Below are 21,799 nucleotides of genomic sequence, written 5' to 3'. Positions count from 1 at the left end.
TCAGGTAAAAGTGGAAAAAACATTAGTTATTTCACCTTTCCGCTTCATGATCCACCACGGGCTGTTTTGTTGGATTGCCAACTTGCCATCGTGCTTCTGGCCAGAGAGAAAACACGTCGTCTGTAGCCAACATTTGGAAGAAGAATGTCCTCAAGATGACATGAGAGCGAGGATTTTTTGGTAGGTTTTTCTTTTTTTATGATGTAGAATTTGCCGTAACATTTGTTTACCCGATCAGAGCGGCGGACGGACACGACAAACTTGGAAAGAGTGCTCACTGCTGTGAAGCCCACTTGATCCTAGTAAAGTGACAACAGTGTCAACCATAGTCCAAGCCATCCAGTCATTGACAGACAATCCAGTAGCAGTCTCAATGGTGTCCGAGTTGAAAAAAACTCATCAAGATCTATCTGACCGTCCCTGTCACAACAGCTACGTCAGAACACAACTTCTCCACACTGAGAAGAATCAAGACCTATCTCCGTTCAACAATGTGGCAGGACAGGCTTAATAATAGTTTGATTCTGCATGCCCATAAAGACTTGACAGATGAACTTGATTTGAAAAAAGTAGCCATAGACTTTGCCAGCAAGAATGGCCGTCGCCTCAGGTTTTTTGGCAAATTTGACTAACCAGGGTCCCGTTCTTCGTACATTGCTTAAAACATCCGAGAACAAATGACACATCCAAGATGATTTCATCCGGCTAATCATGACCCGGCTAATTGGGGCATGTTTCACCCTTTTTTTTTTTTTTTTTTTTTACAAAATGACACATAGTGCCATCCGTTCCCTATATAAACGGCTTCTTCAACAAAAAAATTAGTATTTTGACCTGAAAAAAAACACAAATTAAGTAGAGAAATTAAACTCCACAACGTGAAAAAGAGAAACATTGCCCTAGAGATCAAGTTGCTTCAAAAGGACCTTCAGAGTAAGTTCTAATACACCATTTGACAGTAGTATTGCTGACTTTACATAACTATCTCTTATTGCAGACAAAAGATGACTTGCTGGCTTTTCTTTATAAATAATTGTTTAAATAAAATGACAGGAACTAAGCTTTATTTGTTTCGTCTTTTATTTAACATCAAAAAATGGTGTTCCACAATTCTGTCCCGTCCTCTGCCACTAGGTGGTCCAAGTGCACTGGCTGGACAGACTTCCCTATCTCCTCTGCTTATACAGCTCACTGTGTATTATATAGCTCAGTGATACAGCTGCGATCTAATCCTGTTTACATGAAATAAGCCTGCTCGCAAGCAGTTTCAAGCTTGCGCACATGTTGCTATGACAACAAGTGCAGGATGAGTTTCGAAGAACCAAATGATCCAAGATCATGCCAAATCGTCAACAATCAAATCCAGCTGACTGAGTTAGCGACTTACGAAGAACGGACCCCAGCTCTACATGTCCCAGGACTGCAGGGTTACAACCATGAAAGAAGATGCAGCTCTGCTGTTCCATTGGTTAATTGTATGTTTAAAGTATAGTTTCCCTTGAAGCTGCTGCATGAGTGTTTATTTTGTTGCATTTCAGTATACATAAAAGGGTTTCATGAAGGAAGAACATACCGTGGATCACAATCAGAATATTTTATTTGTCATAACGGCAACATTTCTTTTTGGCTTCTCGGGTTCAAATTACACATAATGAAGGCAAAAAAACTGACAAACAAACATGCAATGAACAAGGGTTAAATTTTTTTAAGAGTTTAGGAAAGTCACAGATAAAGACAGTGAGGTAGCACGGTGCTTATTGAACAATGATGATTAAGGTTTTGTTTACAGAAATGTGCATTTAGATATTTAGAAATGATAGTGTGCAGTATGAAGTAATGTTAAGATGATTTTTAACGTATAACAGCCTAGTAACAGTGGAGGTGATTTAAAAGCGTTGGACTACAGTCTCCTATCAGGGGGTGATTGCTCTCACAGCTCTTGGGAAGAGGCTGTTTCTAAGTTTATTTGTTTTGGCTTTGAGGCTTATGAAGCATTTACCTGATGGGAGAGGGGCAAACAGCACATTGCCTGGGTGGGTGGGATCAGTGGAGATGCGTCTGGCCCTTCTTTGGACTCATTCTGCATAAATTGAGTCTAGATCCTGCAGACGGCATCCCACAATCCCCTGTGCTGTTCTCACCACTCGTGCAACAGTCTCTAACACTCTCTATGGAAGCTCTATATAAGTTCTTTAGAAGTTTAGTTGGAAGTCCAAACAATAGATAAGGCAATACCCCCGGAACTTGAGATACAGGCGAGTGAGAACAGGAACAAAATTATGGTAAGAGTTTTTACAAGTGTGCAGCTCCCACAGGCTAATGGGAGTAACCCACGACTTAATTATGATGCTTTTTTTCTGAAAGGTTAGCCCCAATGAAACGGAAGCAATAACGTTTCAAAGCCGTTTGAGTCATAGACATAATATAAGAGTAGACCCCGCATTGACTGTCGCTGCGCAGGAATTACGGGCGCCACCTTGGGGCGGTCGACTTGATACCTAATCCTGCTGATTCAAGATGACACACTAATGATGCCTCAGCACTGTGCGGCTCATTTTTGTTTAAATCGAGGGACTATTTATGTCAGGGCTCGAGGGATAACTTTCACAAGTGAGATGAAAATACATTGTTTATATTTTTGATCAGAATGTAAGTTTTCTATAGGAGATACAAAGTTGTTGTTAGACATTAGTGAATAAACAGCATATATATATATATATATATATATATATATATATATATATATATATATATATATATATATATATATATATATATATATATATATAGTGCTGCGACAGACTGGCGACCTGTCCAGGGTGAACCCTGCCTCTCGCCCAGTGAACGCTGGAGATAGGCACCAGCAACCCCCGCGACCCCATGAGGGCTAAAGCGGTTTGGAAAATGGATGGATGGATGGATATATATAGTGAACCCTCGCTATATTGCGGTTCACCTTTCACGGTCTCGCTGCTTCACGGATTTGCATTGATGAGCCGTTCATTACAGTTCTCATCAGGTGGCGTGTCGGTTTATAAGAATCTTTTTGCCCAGAAGAAAAAATAGTGACAACTACCGATAAAAATGTGTTCTTCTCCCGAAAAAAACCTCACCTGCACCGCGGGCTTTAGAAGAAAAAAACGCTACAGAGCGGAGTCACGGATGCAGCGCCTCAGTCAAAAGAGCAGTGAAATACACACGAGTCACTATTTGTCCTACTGTACTTTGTATTTTTTTAATATTAATTTTTCATTTTCTCCCGTTCTAATCCAATGACTCGGGTCGCGGTGGGCCGCGCTGATCTCTGCAATTTGAAGCCTTCAGTTCATATTGATTAAAATTATTATTTTACAGCTTATTTGTAAATATTAATAAAAAAACGATTATATAGTACTTTCATTTGTTAAACAAATGCTTGAGCCGGTAAAAAGGTTTTGTTCTATGGTTTCAATATACTATAGTGTATTTCATTGTATATAATAATTGTAAAAAAATAAATATTTATTTATTATATAAATAAAAATCTTTATATATGTCTATGGTTTGAGTCGATGAAGGGACCACGCCCCTTGAACTTCCTTTCAGAAAAACACGTTTTTCTCATTGGTTAATGTCATCCAAGCTGTAATGTGATTGGCCGACTCGGCCATGAGACGTGCAGGCTCAGATAGGTCGGGTGTCATTGTTTAACTTAACAAGGAGTATTTTCGCTTGTGTTGTGGTCTGTTCGGTATAAAGGTAAATTTTCATTTGTCGAATAACTGAACGGATTTAGAGATATAAATAAAGCGATCGAGATGTTAAAAAGAAACAGAAGATAGCAGAAATGAGTCAGTAAACCACCAAGGTGCCTTACGGATTCAAGAAGAGTTGTAGCATGGCTCTTGTTCCTTATGAAGATAATCCGCTCCCTGCACTCTCCAAACTCCACAGTTCTTCAGCAGAATTCCGCTTCGTCAACCAGGAGCTCCGTTTAGCTCAGGACTGGAAGAAGCTGGGGGTGGCTGCAGTCGTTTGGGATGCTGTGAGTGTCTCGTTTAGCTGCAACGTTTCCATTGGCTTAGGAATGAGTCTGTTGCGAAACAAAATAATGTAAAGCTTGTATCCCCTTCCCTAGGCGGTTGTTATGTGCATGTATCTGGAGCTGGGAGCAGTGGAGTTAAAGGGGAAGAAGGCCATTGAGCTGGGAGCTGGGACTGGACTGGTGGGGATTGTGGCAGCTCTGCTGGGTAAGTTCCCAGTCGGCTGATTGGTGTTCGTCGAATAATGTTCTCTGTTGTGTTTACAGGCCACAAACGTGTGCATTTAATGGACAATGTACAAAAACAAACATTTCAGCATATTAAGATTATAGTGTTTGAGCTTTGTTGATCAGGAGAGGGCAGCGCTGATGTTGATAACTTAAAGGTGCAGTGGACGCACGCCGCCGACACAGAGAACAACGGGTCAGATGTTGCTAACCTGACTCTCGCCAGATGTAGTTCCGCCGAACTACACATGGCCTATAAGTTAACGTTTCAATTATTTTTTTAAGTGGTACGGGAGCTGCATATAGTTTTTACAAGCCTAGAGAGCCCTCTTGCGGCTATAGGTTCATTTGTCATTATGAATTACCATTTAAAATTGATATACAAGTCGTACCTGACTATAAGTCGCAAGAAAGGCCAAACTATGAAAAAAAAAAAGTGTGACTTGTCTGAAAAATACTGTAGTTGGCATTTACTATATGTTGTTGGAAGACTTTTTCCAAAACTGTACATTTGTCACAAAAATATGTGGGTTCTTGCAAATAGTAAAAAAGAAACTTGGGCAACTTAAGTTTTTTAACAGGTGGAACTTTCAGACATGTTTCCAGTGTGACGTCAAAGCAACTTTATCCACTGTAGCTTTTAAACCTAAGACTGATCATTAATTCCTGGAATCTAAACAAATATTTGGATTTGAGACAGCCGGTCATTTTCCTATTTTCCAGGCGCTCATGTGACCATCACAGACCGGGAACCAGCCCTGGAATTCCTCTCTGCCAACGTCAATGCCAACCTGCCCCCACGGTCCCGTGACTCGGTGGTTGTCTCCGATCTGACCTGGGGTCAGGGCCTCGAACGTTTCCCTGGAGGATTTGATCTGGTTCTAGGAGCAGACATCATTTACCTGGAGGAGACCTTTCCAGCCCTACTGCAGACCCTGGAGCACCTGTGCTCAGACACCACCGTTGTCTTACTGGCCTGCAAGATCCGCTACGAGCGGGACACAAACTTCCTGAGCATGCTCCGGCATCGGTTTGCTGTGGAGGAGGTCCACTATGACAAAGACAAGGACATTCATGTGTACAAGGCCTGCAGACTCCGTGGGAGGACAGATTTATGACAACTAATTTATGTTCAGCGAGAGAATAAAAAAAATTAAAAAAAGACCAGAAACATGTTCATCAGCTGCCAAAAATCTTTTTTATGTCTAACATAAACACACTGTTGTACAAGTTGACATTTAGAAAATGTGAATAAAAAGTTAAGAAAAAAAGCAACACAAAAAAAGCAAGACTATACATAAGAGTACAATATGGCATTCTGTATCATGAAAATAAAAGCTTTGTTCACTCTTCTCCGATTTGGTCGCACTTTACATTCCTTTTCCAAGGTGTAATTAAATTGGACCAAATCCCAAGGAGTTAGAAAAAACACTTGAATGCGTTCAAAACAACCCTCCGGCGGAACCAGTCTGCTCCGAGCCCTTCAGGTTCTTTGAAATGTTTAAGGATTGTAAAAGCAAGGAAAGTGCACACACTGCTTTGTTTTCCTGCAGACTCCTCGGGGGAGGGCGGGGGCATCAGCTTCCTGTTATCGAGGTTAAAACAGACCAACTTTAAAGGGCAGAGCATTGTTTTTCCCCACTAACTGTCCACATAATCTCGGCATATTAATCATTACAAAACAAGTGATCTGCTCCGTCGGTCTTTGCAGTTTGTTTACAACTAAAGTAGTGATGAATAGAAAGTACACCTGCTAAGTGTAAAGGTTTTAGGATATCAAACATTTTATTTTTCTTTACCAGGTTCTAATCATATTTAAATCAGTTTTAATCATTTAACAGATTATGGTGAACATTTCAGAGTATATGGTTAGCAACCTTCAGATAAACAGTTTAAGAGGCAAAGTAGCTTACAAATCCCTCGACTCAGAGTGATTATCCCTGTGAAATATGGAAGTGAGTGTTTGTGTCACCACAATGCCAGAATGGAAAAGTATCAGGAAGGACCTTAGAAGTAGCCATTGCAATCCATCTGTTTGGAAAGGGATAGTGAGTAATTCCCTAACAGTTTGGGGGAGAACCAAACACGGTGATTCTTTGGGCTCGTATGTAGAGACAGAGCCTGTGTCCATCAAACTATATTTCGGTCAAATGTGAGGCTACCTGTGTGAAATCCAGTTTCTCTTTTTTTCTGTTAGATTTAAATACCTTTAGAACCTGGTTTAAAAAAACCTAGTAATTATGTCCCAGTGCATAAAAAGCTGAAATTTAAAAGGCAACTTTTTAACCTCGCTGTATGCAGATATTCTTTTTTTTTTTCCTGAAAAAGGCCTGTTTTTGTTTGGTAAAAATAAATCTGAATAAGCTTTTGAAAATAAACACTGTAATAATAACAACAGAAAAGAAAATACTAGAATAACTGTTTCTTGCCACTTAAGTTATGATACCTTCTATCATACATATATGTAAGGGAGTTTGACTTACAAATGGTGGGATGCCGGTTCGATCCCCCACTTTGACCGTCTCAATTGTTGTGTCCTTGGGCAAGACACTTCACCTAAACTGCCTGCTGGCGGTGGTCAGAGGGTCCGGTGGTGCTGAAGTATGCCAGTCTGCCCCAGGGCAGCTGTGCCCACTAACATAGGGAGGTGTGAATGTGTGTGTGTGTGTGTGAATGACTGATTGTAGTGTGAAGCACTTTGGGGTGGTCTGACTTGATAAAGCGCTATACAAGTACAAGCCATTTACCATTATGCTCCCTGCCCTAATTTATTCTTGTAACAGGAATTTATCTTTTCCATCATTTTAGGACTATGACCAAAATTATTTAGCCTTAATGTATTTATCTTCCAGTTAAAAAAACAAACAAAAAAAACAATAAAACAAAGTAGACAGTTTCAAAAGTTTCCCACGGTCAATACTGGATTTCTAAAGCTGTGTTTTACAGTTGATGTTTAGCGGTTTGTTCGTGTCTTAAAAAGGCAGAGTTTTTTATTCTAACATGGCATCAAGGAACATAGAAACAAACCGAGAATAAACTAAACCCAAGTCAGAGATAAAACGACCCACCTACAGTTCATAGCGTGATTAAGTAACAGATTAATGCGAGTTACAAATACCCACGTTGCCCACAAGGGTACCCTCTCTGAGATCCGAGCGACCAGGTTCCATGCTGGGAAGGGAGGTGATTGATGTCAATTCCTCTTTGCTGGTGATTCTGCCCAGTCTGACTGGGCACCAGTGACTGGAATGCTTTCCTGGGAGTTTCCTGCCTCACCTCTTATTGAGGGAAACTGATGCTTAAAAGATGGACAGGCATCTTCTTGTGTCTTAGTGATTCCCACTCTCACATTTATCAGCAGTTATTTTTTTAAGAAAGCAGGAAAAGTAGAAAAGAGGAGTGGCTTCCGGATGCGTGGCTCGGAGCTGAGTCTCTGTACAAAAGGACGCCCCCCACCCACCGGGAGGCGCTAGGTGACTTTTCTACTCTGATTTGTGGCAATACAAGTCTTTCAGGGCTTTGAGTTCCTCGATGAGGGTCTTGTTCTGGTTCTCCAGTACAGCCACACGGTTTTCCAGACACTTTACGTACTCCTTCTTCTTCCTGCGACACTCCCGAGCTGCCTCCCTGTGTTGCACACGTTCAAGTCAAACTTCACGACTTAATGGGTGGGGAAGCATTTCTAATTACGGATACAGACAAGTACCTGTTTTTCATCAGTCGGACCTCCCTTTTCCGCGTCACTTCCTCTGTGCCTCCTGTTGTTCCCAACGCAGGAGATGTTGCCATGACTACCCCCTGAGAGATGGTGCTGGTTGGAGCTGTCCGGATCTGGTAGGCCTGGACGTCGCCAGAAGCAGCTGGTGGGAAAAGCACACAGGCGTCATTTCCCATCATTTTTTGGAGGCATTCATTGGGTCACAACATTTGCCTTCTAGGCCAGTGCCGAGTCGCGCCCCTCCCTCCACTTTCAGAGGATGGACTCAACATGACTGAGTTACTGTTACTGCTGGAAACGTTTCCGAAACGTTCTGCCTGATGAAGGCGATAGTTTGCACTAGAGTTTATTTAGGAGCACCAGAGTCCACAGGGCTGAAAATAAACTCGAGTCACCATCTGGAAAACAAATGGTGAACTTATTTTTCCATCCACTTCACATGACGCTCTGCATATTAGATCATTCTGTTCAACAAAACTCCTAAATTCATAGAAGTTTGTGGTTGTAAGAAAGGGGTGTAAATACATTCACATGACACTGTAAGCAATTTAGAACCTAGTATTGACTATGCCCTGACACAGGACCCCCCCCCCCTCCATAGAAGATGTAGTTTGTGTTCTGATGAGTGTAAGTAAAGCATAAAGCTGAAACTAGTCATCACCTTGAACAACGACCTGGTTACTGGGAACGAGGATCTGCTGACCGTCGCTGGTCTGAGCGTACTGCAGGATGGTGGTCCCCGGCTGTGCGGTGGCAGTGTTGGCCATGGTGAGCGTCTGCAGGCTCTGCACTCCATCTGTGCCATTGCTGGCCAGCTGAATGGCGCCGCCCTGAGTTATGGCAACTGCAGATGGAAGCCGTGAAGCCGGTGAGTGCAACGTTTCCATATGATCACACCTAAACAGGGGGTTGGCTGCACTGGGGATAAACTTACTGTACTGGCCACTGCTGGTCTGGTAGATGGGAGTGGGCATAGTGACTGTGGTGATGGCTGGACCAGAGTCGTCCTCAGATTTTTCCTCCTCAATTCGAGGCACAGCAGGAGCATCTGACGATAAGTCGTTCAGAATCTTCCTGTTCAAGCCAAACACAACCAAGGCTAAGTTCCAGCAAACATTTGCACTAAAAACGCAGATTTCTTTCATCTGACAAGTAAAGCATACCTGTAAGAAGGCCGTCTAGAAAGAATCTCTCTCCTCTTCTGGGAATCAGTGACACTATCAACAGATTCCTGGGAATCCTCGCTCTCTACAGTGGAAATCTGGAAGCAAATAAGAACCAGAGGGCTTTAATCTTAAAATGAAGGGAAAAAAAGTTGCACTGTGAGAGTTTTAAGAGGTTTTCTTGCTCCTCTTTACCTGTACAGCCTGGACGTGTGGCGACTGAATGACCGAGGGCTGAGCCGCCTGGATCACCCCGTGCACTTGGACCGTTTGACCGTTAGGAAGCTGGACTATAGTGACTCCTTGACCACTGGAGACCTGGCCTGCCGTGATGGGCGCCTGCAAACAGAGCGGCACGCAAACGCCTCGGGCTTGATTAAACGAACCGAGCGGCAATCCGCCGATCTGCGATGATGGTAGGAACTACCTGTGCAAGCGTGATCTGCTGCGCCTCAGACTCTGAGACAGTCGTTTCACCACTCTGCTGTACCTCTGTACCAGCTTCCATCTTCATTTAAAAGCTGCAACAAACAAACAATCGGACACGTTTAGACGGGAGCGTTTATAGTGCTGTGAAGAAGGACCCCCCCTCCCCTTACATATCTGGGTTTTGCTTCTTTTGGTGAAACAAGAGGTCCACCGATATCTGTCTTTTTTTACTTGTGTCGGCCAATTCGTTAATGCGTTCGCCGATCCATCAGAACACTCAGGCTTAGATCGTTCACGTTTTTTGTCATAAAGCTGTTTACAAATATTCTCAGGAGGGTGATTTGCACTACAAAGGCTTCATGCTGCTACATAAAGTGTGCAAACATTTAAATGTTAAGTTTGTTTTTATTGTTGCCTGTTTAACTGTTCTACATTGCTTGATATCCATATTTAATGTTTTGTTTATTTTGCGCATCACGGTGGAACAGTGGTGAGCACCCTTGCCTCTGCTCACCATCTGTTGAGTACTTGGTTCAAGCCTTGTTCTCTGTGTCGTCAAAATTTACTACAAAAAAAGCTGTATCTGGAAAAACACTGCCTCCGCCCAGTTGAGCTCGCTCTGCAGCCAGTCGACCAGCCGATATTAACGACTGTCTGCGGGTGAGGTAAGGGCTCCGCGACATGGCGAGTGACGCATTAATTGCGCGACACAGCGAATCGATGGTGAAATCTGTTGCCAGCACATTTAATTGTCGATTTTTAGTGATTTTATCGATTCATTGTTGCAGCCCTCCCCCAGACCCTGAGCAGCTCCTCTTACTAAAGACAGATCTCCATCCAGTACAACAGCAGAGCCTGTAATGTAGTTACACCCCCCCCCCAAAAAAAAATTTACATTTCAAATTGTGTGAAAATGTATTTTCTGAGAAAAGATTTCATTGAACTGATCCAGACTTCCAACTGCAGGAGAAAGAAAAAGGGGGAACTCCCATCAGCTTTACAATCAGCGAGCCAAAGATATCTTTTGATAATTTCTTGGCAGTAAAGCTCTGAGACTGAATGAAAAGCTGGTTTTACTCAGAATATTCCACAGCCCCTTAAAGCCTACGAGGGGTCTGTCACTGGAAGAGCAGAAGCTATTTATTCAGAGAACCACCACATATACAGACTGGACCTGGACCAGAGTGGATTTGGGAGATTTTTTTTCATGCAATCCCCCTGAAGAACAGAAGAATTAGGGAGTTCTTCCTGCAATTGGCTGGTTGCCGGTTCGATGACCCGCTCCGACACAATAATTGTGTCTCAATTGTTGTGTCCTTCGGCAAGACACTTCACCCAAATTGCCTGCTGGTGGCGCCGACGTATGGAAGCCTTGCCTCTGTCAGTCTGCCCCAGGGCAGCTGTGGCTACTAACATAGTTCACCAACATCAGGGTGTGAATGAGTGAATAACTGATTGTAGTGTAAAGAGCTTTGGGTTCATCAGGCTAGTTAAAGTGCTGCACAAGTACAAGCTGTTTACCATTCCAAAAGGGACTTGGAAAACTTCCGGAAAAATCTCCGACCCTACCTTTAATTAGCAGCAATAATGTTTTTGATGCCGCCCCCTCAGATAGTTAAAAAGGCCACACACACATCAAGCTATATAGAAAACAGTATCAGCATCTACAAAATACAGTAAAAGTATTATTAGTTTTTACACCAGTACAAGTCAGTCTTTAAAAAATGCCTTTAGCATACAAAGCTTGTGTCAATATTAATGTCACTATGGGATTACCTATAGGACTACCCCTTTAAAAGACCAATATATTAACACATCGTCACAGTTTTATTTACAAGAAGCACTAAAAATCTAAAAAGTATTTCAATAAAAACTAAGAAAAAAAAATTGTATTTCGCTGTTATTACAATTAGGCCCTAAATTGGGCCAGTAATTGGCTGAAAGATTTATTTTCATGCAATTTATCTTGTTCATTATACTTGGATTCTTTATTTTATTATTTTAAACAAAGGCAGACATAGTAACATAGACTTCCTCTTTAAGCAACAAGGGATCCTTGCAGAAAAACTAAACTAAATAAATCGAGTTTTCAGCATGCTTTCATTAGGGAGAAACATACCGCCAGCTGGTAAATGAATGTTGTGGTGGTGAAATAAATAAAACTGCAGTTGGCAAGAAATGAGTCACATCATGTCTGTAAAGCAGGAGACTGAAGGCTAGTAACAACCGGAAAGCCTGAATAATTAACTAGCTACTAGTGTTACTCTACAAAAAAACAAAATGGCAAAAACGATAATATACAAAATATGCTAAGACTAATAATAATAAAAACACTAAATTCTGCAAGCATTATTTTTCTATACTTCTCTGAAGTCTGTGGTTCAAAATGAAAAGAACAAAAGAGTAATTGATATTTAAAACCTACTGTTGGTGGCAGTGGGAAAAATTGATAAGATTAAAAATCATGCAGTCCTAGTATTTAGGTATTTTTCCTTAATGTTTTCACACACACGCAGGATTGTGGGTCCATCATGAAACATTGTGTTAACAAAAAATGCCTCCATGTTGCTGCTACACTGTATTAAAACCGCTGCAAAACTATGCTGCATTAAATCTTCCAACGGTGAGTTTTGGCTCCGAGGGAGGGTGTGGCTTGGCTTCACACACTGCAGCAGAACCCATTTTACACGATGTGTAGCAATATTAGCTTGAACGACACGAAAACACGGGACCACATCTGGATGACGCTCAAACATTCAGCTTTATTTCATTTCTAGCATGCCGGGAGCTACCCGAGCAGCTAGTGGCTGCGACTAGCAGTGCTATTAATGTTAGCATGCTAGGTGGCTAACGCGAATGTAATGAATGACACAAGAGTTCAGCATCCGACCGTTTAAGACGTATCCAGTTAGCTCGGTTTTATTTAATACATATGTCAGTGCGCGGAGCTTGGCGTTATATTTTTTAAATGCAGCTTTCCCCGAAGCTGTGCTAGCTGATATTGCTGTGTTGCTAGCTGGCAGCTTTTATGGAGGGAAATGTCTGCATGCGCTGCAAGCCGGGTTTTTTCTTTACTACTAGGACAGATACACGCGTTTATTTAATCCGTTTTTAATTCGTTACTGGTTTAAAATAAGTAAATGCGAACGTTGCCTAAATCAATTGTCCAGAAACCAATTCCTGTGTAGTTTATTAAATTAAAAAAATAAAGCCCACTCCCACATTAATACCTATGTCTCTGCCTTGCAGAGACTGACTCATTTTGTGAGCCTCTGCCGCTGCAACAGCCGCCGCCATGATTTCTTTGTTGGCCCTGTGCGGAAATTTGGCTACAAATATCGTCTGCGGGCAGCCATAGATATTTTCTGTTAAGCAAACATCGGACGCGTGTCCTCTTACCAACACAGACTCGCTTCGTCACTCCCGGGTCCACGGAGCTCCACTTTTATTCAGACCGACACGTAAGAGACCGCGTCAGGCTACACCTCCGTCGCGTCACCGAGAACAACAACACGGAGAGGAGGACGAGGCAGACGACGACAGCAGAGGAATCAACTCTGCCGAGAGGCTCCGGCGAGCAGCGGAGGAAGCCGAAAGATTACGGAAAACCCCGAGGGGGACTGAGGAAGCCACAGAGATAGCGGAGAATGTAGCTTTTCTGAGAAGCATCCAACATCACTGCAAACAAATTAACGCAACGGGGGGAAAATGAACATTTTTATTTTAAACCCTTTCATTTTTAGAATTTAAAAATAATCTATGAACATTGTTGTCATGAACACCGAGCATATTCACATAAGGTGAAATGAAACGTTTTTATCTGTAAATCGTGATATTATCAAAGTAGGTAGCTACAGTGTGTTTTCAGGAGATTTGTTCTACGTCATAGATAACATAGGAACCTAAAGAAGCACAAGCCAATCAGACCACAAACTGTTTAAATAGAACTACTAAGCGTATCATTAAAAAAGTTTTTAAAAATTTTCATTGACTACAATAAAACGTTGTCATTGTTATTAACATTAAAATATTTGTGTTACTTAAAGACTTTAAACTAATGTTTAAAAAGTTTTTTTCCCCCTGTATGTCTTGCCTCTTTTTGCTTATTATCCTATGTACTTTGTCTTGCCTTTGTTGTGTATGAAACCTCTATGGAAGTCGACAAATCTCATCTCCCAAAACAGAACATATATCACAATCTTTTTATATTATTTGCATGTTTCCTTTGGATATATGCCTGAAAGATTCAATTCAATGCAATTTTATTTATGTAGCGACAATTCACAACGCGTCATCTCAAGGCACTTTACAAAGTCAAATCTATAAAACCATATCATCCAGATTCCTCAATAAGGATTCCTCAATAATACTGTGTCTGCTGTGGATCACTCCCGGTTACTAGGAAGACCCACTCATCTTCAGGACCTGAGATGGTCCTCACACACAGACACCATTTGGAACGAAACACTTACCAGTAGAGTACCCACATCATTACCATGCTAATTTGCACCAATCCAAACATCTTCATCTTTTGCTGAAAAATGTTTATCTTGATATGCACAAGAATATCTATTTAATTTTTTTGTATACTGTACTTTAAATGTCTTCAATGAGAGCAAATTATTACCAAAGTCTTGTTTTACAAAGCAATTAAACCTGATTCTGATATAACCTTTAAGTAATAGGTCAGAATTCACTTGTCTCCTGCAACATTTCAGTTCCAGCTGTTGTCAATTTTTCCTACTGTAGGTCTTTGCAAGATTAAGCAAGTGGCTTTTTTTATTATAGCCATTTTCAAATTTATGAGGGTCACCATACATGTGGCTGACTTAAGTGGGATGTTCTCTCTTCTTTCCCACTTTAAGAGAATCACTGAAAGAACTGGAGAGAGGAAGAACTAGTCAGCTTTAAAAAGTAAAGTGAAATACATAAAAATATGAATTTACATTTACTTTGCTATATATATATATATATATATATATATATATATATATATATATATATATATATATATATATATATATATGAAATGTTGTTTTAAAATAGCAAACCTGGTTTCATTTCCTAGTTATGTCCTGGATTTTGTAGCGTTTGTGGACGCTACGTCGCTACTTGATCAAAAAAATAACGTGTAGCGCCGCTACATGTAGCGAAGCTATTAGTTAAACTACATTTTCCAGTAGCTTGACCGTAGCGTCGCTGCTTTATGAATCAAGTAACTTTTCTGTAGTGACGTTATTTTTTTGATCAAGTAGCGACGTAGCGTCCACAAACGCTACAAAATCCAGGACATAACTAGGAAATGAAACCAGGTTTGCTATTTTGAAACAACATTCAGAGTGAACAATCAATCTGAGTTGTTGGTTGGACATGTTCATGCGCGAGCTTCTACTTTGCCTCTCCTGTCTGTATCTATCGAAACATGCACATGTATACGGCAGTGTATGGGGTTATGGCAAGCCGATTAGGCATATTATCGCCCGTACAGTAACGCGCAGTTCCAACACGTATTTTACACGAGCGCGCGTTTTTTACGTCACCGCGCGTTTCCAGCCAGAACGCGCGGTGGCGTAAAAAACGCGCGCTCGCGTAAAATACGTGCGGTGGCGTTAATAACGTTTGGTGGCGTTTTTTGCATATTATATTATCAGGAGGTTGTCTTTTATGTGCTCAGCCACTAGATTTAAAGGTGTTTTACCCAATAAGAACACTGCAGCACCAGACACAACCAGGAGGTCCCTGATCGTTGGGGAAAGGCAGAAAGAAGATGCACCTTCCTTTCTGATCCTGTCTAAATCTTGCTTAGTTCAACAATAAAGTCTGATATTACACAAAACTCACTCTGCTTGTTCTCCCTACTTATGCCCTTGGTGCAGAAGATAAATGAAATCTTTAACAGAAATGTTATTATTAATTCTGAAAATATTATAATGTGAATATAAATACAAAGCATACAGAAAATGCAGCTTTATTAAGTGACCTGGTTTATTTTATTTAGCTTTTAATTTCATTTCAACATTTAGTTCTACTACTTGGCTTGTGCTTTGGTAGTTTCATGTTAAAAATGACAAAAGAAATATGAAAAAGCTTATGGTGCATCTTCTTTCTGCCTTTCCCCAACGATCAGGGACCTCCTGGTTGTGTCTGGTGCTGCAGTGTTGTTATTGGGTAAAACACCTTTAAATCTAGTGGCTGAGCACATAAAAGACAACCTCCTGATAATATAATATGCAAAAAATGCCACCAAACGTTATTAACGCCACCGCACGTACTAGGCCAATAACCTTTTTGTTTTATTTCTAGCAGTAATTACTTCAGTTTGTATTTTATTATGCTGCTCATAAAGCAATGTCTACACTGTGTTAGGTAATTGGCTGATCTTTAATAAATGTTTTAACCAGTGTATCAGACTCATTTTGAATTGATCTCTCATTAGGTTGGTACAACGTTAAGTAGCTTCTGATGTAGTTAAGCTACTTTTAACACATTTGTGTAACTTAGCTTGCTATATTTCTATAGGTGGTAGCTTTTGTGCACAGTGGCGCAGTGGGTAGCGCTGTTGCCTTGCAGCAAGAAGGTCCTGGGTTCGAGTACACCCCTGGGTCTTTCTGCATGGAGTTTGCATGTTCTCCCTGTGCATGTGTGGGTTCTCTCTGGGTACTCCGGCTTCCTCCCACAGTCCAAAAACATGACTGTTAGGTTAATTGGCTTCTCCAAATTGTCCTTAGGTGTGAATGGTTGTTTGTCTCTGCGACAGACTGGCGACCTGTCCAGGGTGTACCCTGCCTCTCGCCTAGTGAACGCAGGAGATAGGCACCAGCAACCCCATGAGGGATTAAGCGGTTTGGAAAATGGATATTAGATATGATACATTTTAATCCAAATATGAACTTTAATATTTGTGTATTTAACTAGAAAAAGATTGTGTATATAATTCAGAAAATTAGGGCATCATTTCACTCCTTGAATTTCTTTATGACTACATTCAGTTTGATATAATTATAGATTTATATGACATAAACCGTGGAACTGTGATTGCAATTATTGGCCATGGGATGGCAGCAAAGTCCTGCCTTTTCCATTTTCCACTTCAGCCCCATCATGTTACTGTAATCCCAGACTAATATGATCAGATGTGACTCATCCTTCAAATGCATGACAGGCTTTGTATCACTAGGTTATTTGAACGAGAAGACCGTGGCTGCATTATTTATCATGTAATAAACCGCAACATGTTTGCTTTTCTGTGGTTGACTTGAGCCATAAAATGTGCTCATTAATTCTCGCCACACTGTGCATGAGGAAGGTTTCGGCAGGAATGAAATTGGTCCTAAGCAGCTACAGCTGGTCCAAATCCTGTGGGGGGAAATGGAATTTCAGCCCAATTTATGACCATCGTTTGGATGTGCGAGGTCATTTCAGGCTCCTCTGAACACACACCAGCAACACTTGTGGATGTGCTCATCTTTTACTTAAGGATTTACTCCGTCAGTGTGCAAATATTCTTGATCTGACCTTGGTGTAAAAAATAGCTTGAAGTAAAATCTTAAAATCTGCACTTTCTATCTCTGATAATGAACCATCTAGTTATTATCAAAACCTCACACACTAAATCTGATAAACAATCGTCACCAAGCGGCATTTATTTCTACTTCCATAAGTGTGTGTCAGAAACTTAATTGGGCATTGATTTCCTGTAATGATGGTCACCAGCTAGGATAGCCCTAACAAACCGTAATTAGCCCAGAGCCAGAGAAGAGGTTTCACTTCTTATCAATGATTGTGCTCTTGTGGGATCTGCACCTGCAGATTATCAGCTGTGTTCATGTGCAAAAGCGCTACATGCATATTGTGCAAGTTTCCAATCTCATTTTATTTTGAGTAGTTCCATTCATTCAAAAGACAAATGAATGACTGAATGATTACAGTGGTGTGATAAGCGCGTTACACCCTTCTCTGTGACAACTGCTCTGCTTTAATCATGGCTGAAACAATTGTAATTTGTACTATTGATTAAGCTGATAAGGTTTTAGGTTGATTGTCAGACCTGTAGTCTTGGAGAAATGCATTCAAAATGAAAATCTTGCTGCAATTTTGTAAAAGACCATGAAACAAGTTATTTTATTGTGCAGAAGAAGAACATTCTTTTCTGAACTGGAGGAAGAGCTACCATTAAAGGGGATGACGGCAAGCAGAAATGTTTAAATCTCCCGAGTTAGTTTGGCCTTTTATCTAATTAATTTAGGACAAAAAACTTAAAAAGGAGTTTTAATACTAAAGAAATAACTCTGCAGTAGCATAAACAAACACTGATAACATGCCCTATCTCAGAGTTAATGCAAATCAAAGCCTTGTAGATAGCTACAGTGGTTGTTTAAAAACTGGCCCCATTTAGGATTGCTCACATGTTACATAATAGACCTGTGTTAACCGCCTCTATAGGTTTGATACTGGATCATTTTGGGTAAGAAGTGGGACCCATATGGATGGCACATGGGTTGATATGAGACTGGTAGCAGGTTACATATTGGCTTCATGGCAATGACTTATATATGGTTTAAATATAGTTTTGACGAGGAACTAATCTAGGTAAAAACTAAGAACAGGGATAAAATGTTTCTGAATAAAATTTTTCTTCCATGGGTCTGCTGTCATATTCTAATCTTAAATGTTGTGTTTTCATTGGCGTTAATGGAAAATTAACACAGTTAAAGAGAGAAGGGCTTGAAAATGTCAAACTGTGTAAAATTAATAGTTAGTCTCTGAAATAAATTAACTTTATTGAATGACTGTAGTTCTTATACAGGCTGTAGAACTGGAATGTTCATGTGCAGAACTAAATGGGCAATGCAACGCTCTGTAGCACAATTTAAAAAAGTCATACCGAATTAGGACAGAGAGGACTCCCAGCTACCACTAAACTCTGCTATTTGGGAAAATTAAGGATTCTTGTGTGGCTGTGGTGGAAAGGGAAAGGTGGACTGAACCAAAACTTTCCATCAGTGTACACTTTCCACCTGCAATAAGGTACATAGCTGGCTCTGCACTTACTCACCTGAAACAACATCATGCTGAATGTGAACATCACTGGTACTGGAGAGAAATCCCCTGAAGTCCAACTTCAGCTGGGCCACTAGGTTGTCGAAATATCAAAACTACTCCAAAGTAAGTTTAACATGTTTTATTTTTAAATATGGGTACAGTCTTTCTCAAATATTTCAAAAATGTGAACATTGACCATTTATAAATGGTGATATTGTACAATCTATAGTGTCCATCAGGCCTTGGCTGTGCCTGCTTATATTACTTTGTTCATTAAATAAAATCCAACCACATATCATAAAATCTTATTCATTTCAGAAATTGAAATAGGTTCTTTGTCTACTGCTGACCAAAGTTTAAAAAAATGTCACAAATTTTTCTTTATTTTTTGTAATTGAAGCAAACCTGAAGACATACCAAACCGTGATTTTTGTGTGCCATTACACCCCGGTGTGGAACCAATATCTGTGAGAAATAGAATTGTAATTTTGCCCAACATGGGATTGTCCATGGCTTACTTAACAAGTTAATATATGTTTGATGCCTCAAAGTAAAAAGAAGGATCCTCATTGCATACACAGAGGTGAAACATGGGCCCCATTTGGGCTTGTCCGCAGGTGACGTGATAGTTGCCCCCTCACAGATGCTGTTTGTTCTCTTTGCACACAAACATGTTTTATATATATATATTTTTTACATAAAACAAAGGTAACCTGAAAAAATACTGAATCAGTTTTTCCAACGGTGATTTTATTTCTTCAAGAAATTGGCTACCACTCTCACTGGGAGGAAAATGCTGCTTTTTAAGGAGGAAACTGCGTGCTAAAGTATCACAATTACAGAAAGTCTAACTCAGGATTCTGACACTGACTTTCTGGTTGTTGTTGCTTCATTGTCCTCATGTTTAAACCAAGTCTGATGTTAAGATCAGGATTGTATTCCTCTCTATGATTTTCTGCTAGGGAGTAAAATGTCAATTATGACAAGCTGTCCGAGTCAGAAGTAACAAAGCAGACCCAGACCATAAACCTCTGTTTTACTGCTGATGTTATGTTCTGCTTCAGAAATTATGTGCTTGTTTTAAAATGGGGCTCAAACATCCCCAAAAGTTCCACCTCCGTCTCCTCTATTTTTTGTTTTGGGAACTTTCCAGTTTTGAGAATCATCAAGCTTTTAGGCTATTCTAGGACAGGAGCTTGTGTTCTTTGAGGGCAGGAGTGGTTTGGGTTTTGTTTCTTCATTGACGTTTGCGATCAGTTGTTGATGCTCTCTTGAAGAAACTTTCTTCAGCCTGCTATACCTCGGAAAGTTCACCAATGTTGCAGGTTTTCTACATTCGTGGATAATGTCTTTCACTGTGGATCATTGGAGTCTGTTCTTGAATTTCTTTCGATCAGGGCAGTATGTCTTTCTTTTTGAGATTTTCTCACCTACTTGATGCTGCCAGACAAGCTCTATTGGAGTAATTCCTTGATCCAGACTATAATCAGGCTAGGTAGAAGCTTGAACTCGATTTGAATGAGAGCATCATTTGAAAACTGCATTTTGCAAAACTGATTGTTAACCTGAAGCATTTAATAGTGGAAAAAAAGGAACAAAAAGAAAAAGAAGAAATCTGTTAAGATGGCAAATAATTTTTTCGTTGCACTTTAGGAGGAGGAGAATGGGGGATCAGTCTTTGGAATATGAAGCAGAAACCTGACTTCAATCCAAAGCCCTTCCCTCTTTTTCTTCCCTTAAACCCATCTGTTAAAGCCCCAGGCTTAACACAAGTCTCTCAAACCCCCATCGACATCCATCCCTCTATGTCACTCTCTTTAATTTTTATACCTTCTTTTTTTAATCTTTTTCTCTTCTTCCCTTTTTACCTGTCTCTTACCCTGTGTGTTTTTAATCAAGCAGTCATACACACACACACACACACACACACACACACACACACATATATATATATATATATATATATATATATATATATATATATATATATATATATATATATATACTGTATATAATCATGGTGCAGTCCAATTCTTGGCCCAAGGCGATGTATGTAAGACACTTCTCTTGTCGGGGTGTGCCGTCTCTGCGCCGCGCTGTGATACTGAGTGAATTAATAACCTGCCTCTGATATTCTGTCAACATTGTTGTCTGATTTTAGATGCAGCTCTCAATCAAAGGTGGCGGAAATACCATACCTGCCACTCAAACAGGGGCGCCGGGGCAGAGATCAGGTCACATGGGCACGTGGGGAGGTCATATGGTGCAGCTCAGAGAGAGAGAGAGCGCAAATATGAATACAGAGGCACAGAGGGACACGTGGTGCATTTGAATACCACTGACCTTATATGCATGCTGCTTTTCATTGTGGTGTTGAATTACCTGAATTGCATATGAACCAGCGCGCCTAGCTGGGGTTGCCATGGATACAGGGCCCCACTTTCTCTCCCTCTCATAAAGCCAGGTTCTCAAATTTGAAGATGTGAGTTTCAGTGATAGGAAGAAAAACTATCGCGCAGTATCAAGCAGCAGCTGTAAGGCAGGGAAGTTATCTTAACACAGACGGTGCTGACCCAAACCTCCCGCTAATCTTGCTGTAGGCAACAGCTTGTATAGGCCGATCTCAATCAGTCCGTCAAGGTGCCAGCATCTCCTTCCTTCTCTATCTTTCACTCCAGGAAGGATTTTCCAGCATCTCCCCTTCCCCCGGCTTCTTCTTCCTCCACTTGCATTTTTACTTAAAGGTTAAACATGTTCAGGTCTAATCACATAGCCATAAGCACATTTAATAAGTCACCTCTCAGTGGTTTCATCAGCAGAGCAAACTGTTGGATAAGTCAATGTAAGGATTTGCCTGAATCCTGAGACAGGAGAAAGTCTAAAATGTAAATGTGATTTCATTTTCGTTATAAAACAATCATTGCTTTGTCAGTAACTTCCATTCTTTACGGCTTCAGCATCCAGACAGACAGCTGGCAGCGAAAAACAAATTACACCTTTCACTTCCTAGTGGTGATGAACACAAATTAGGCGAAATACAAAAGGAAAATATCAAGCCATGACAACAGAAGGTGACATGTGAAAAACAAAAGTGAAACAAACATAAGCTATACAACTTCAGCCAGAACTGACAAAAAATGGTTCTGTTGTTTGTCTTAACACAAACTGAGTCACCAAATGCTGATATATTCCCTTCAA

At 40.6% G+C, this 21,799-nt stretch overlaps 2 protein-coding genes across 2 annotated transcripts; one reads left to right on the top strand and one right to left on the bottom strand.

Annotated features, from left to right (window-relative positions):
* Positions 1–3,877: 3,877 nt before the first annotated feature.
* mettl21a (methyltransferase like 21A) lies at positions 3,878–5,601 on the top strand. The gene is made up of 3 exons (XM_012869574.3): positions 3,878–4,024; positions 4,118–4,229; positions 4,973–5,601. The coding sequence occupies exons 1-3, from the start codon at positions 3,878–3,880 to the stop codon at positions 5,365–5,367; spliced, it is 654 nt and encodes a 217-aa protein (XP_012725028.2). The 3' UTR covers positions 5,368–5,601.
* Positions 5,429–13,113, bottom strand: LOC105931064 (cyclic AMP-responsive element-binding protein 1). The gene is made up of 8 exons (XM_012869572.3): positions 12,959–13,113; positions 9,558–9,651; positions 9,326–9,469; positions 9,131–9,228; positions 8,902–9,041; positions 8,629–8,811; positions 7,956–8,109; positions 5,429–7,876 (listed from the first exon to the last, which is right to left on the bottom strand). Exons 2-8 carry the CDS (start codon positions 9,642–9,644, stop codon positions 7,732–7,734), a joined length of 951 nt encoding a protein of 316 aa, XP_012725026.1. The 5' UTR covers positions 9,645–9,651; positions 12,959–13,113; the 3' UTR covers positions 5,429–7,731.
* Positions 13,114–21,799: the final 8,686 nt, after the last annotated feature.

Source organism: Fundulus heteroclitus, chromosome 24 (assembly GCF_011125445.2).
Source record: "Fundulus heteroclitus isolate FHET01 chromosome 24, MU-UCD_Fhet_4.1, whole genome shotgun sequence".
Lineage (NCBI taxonomy): Eukaryota > Metazoa > Chordata > Actinopteri > Cyprinodontiformes > Fundulidae > Fundulus > Fundulus heteroclitus.
This window is presented reverse-complemented; position numbering and strand designations above follow the sequence as displayed.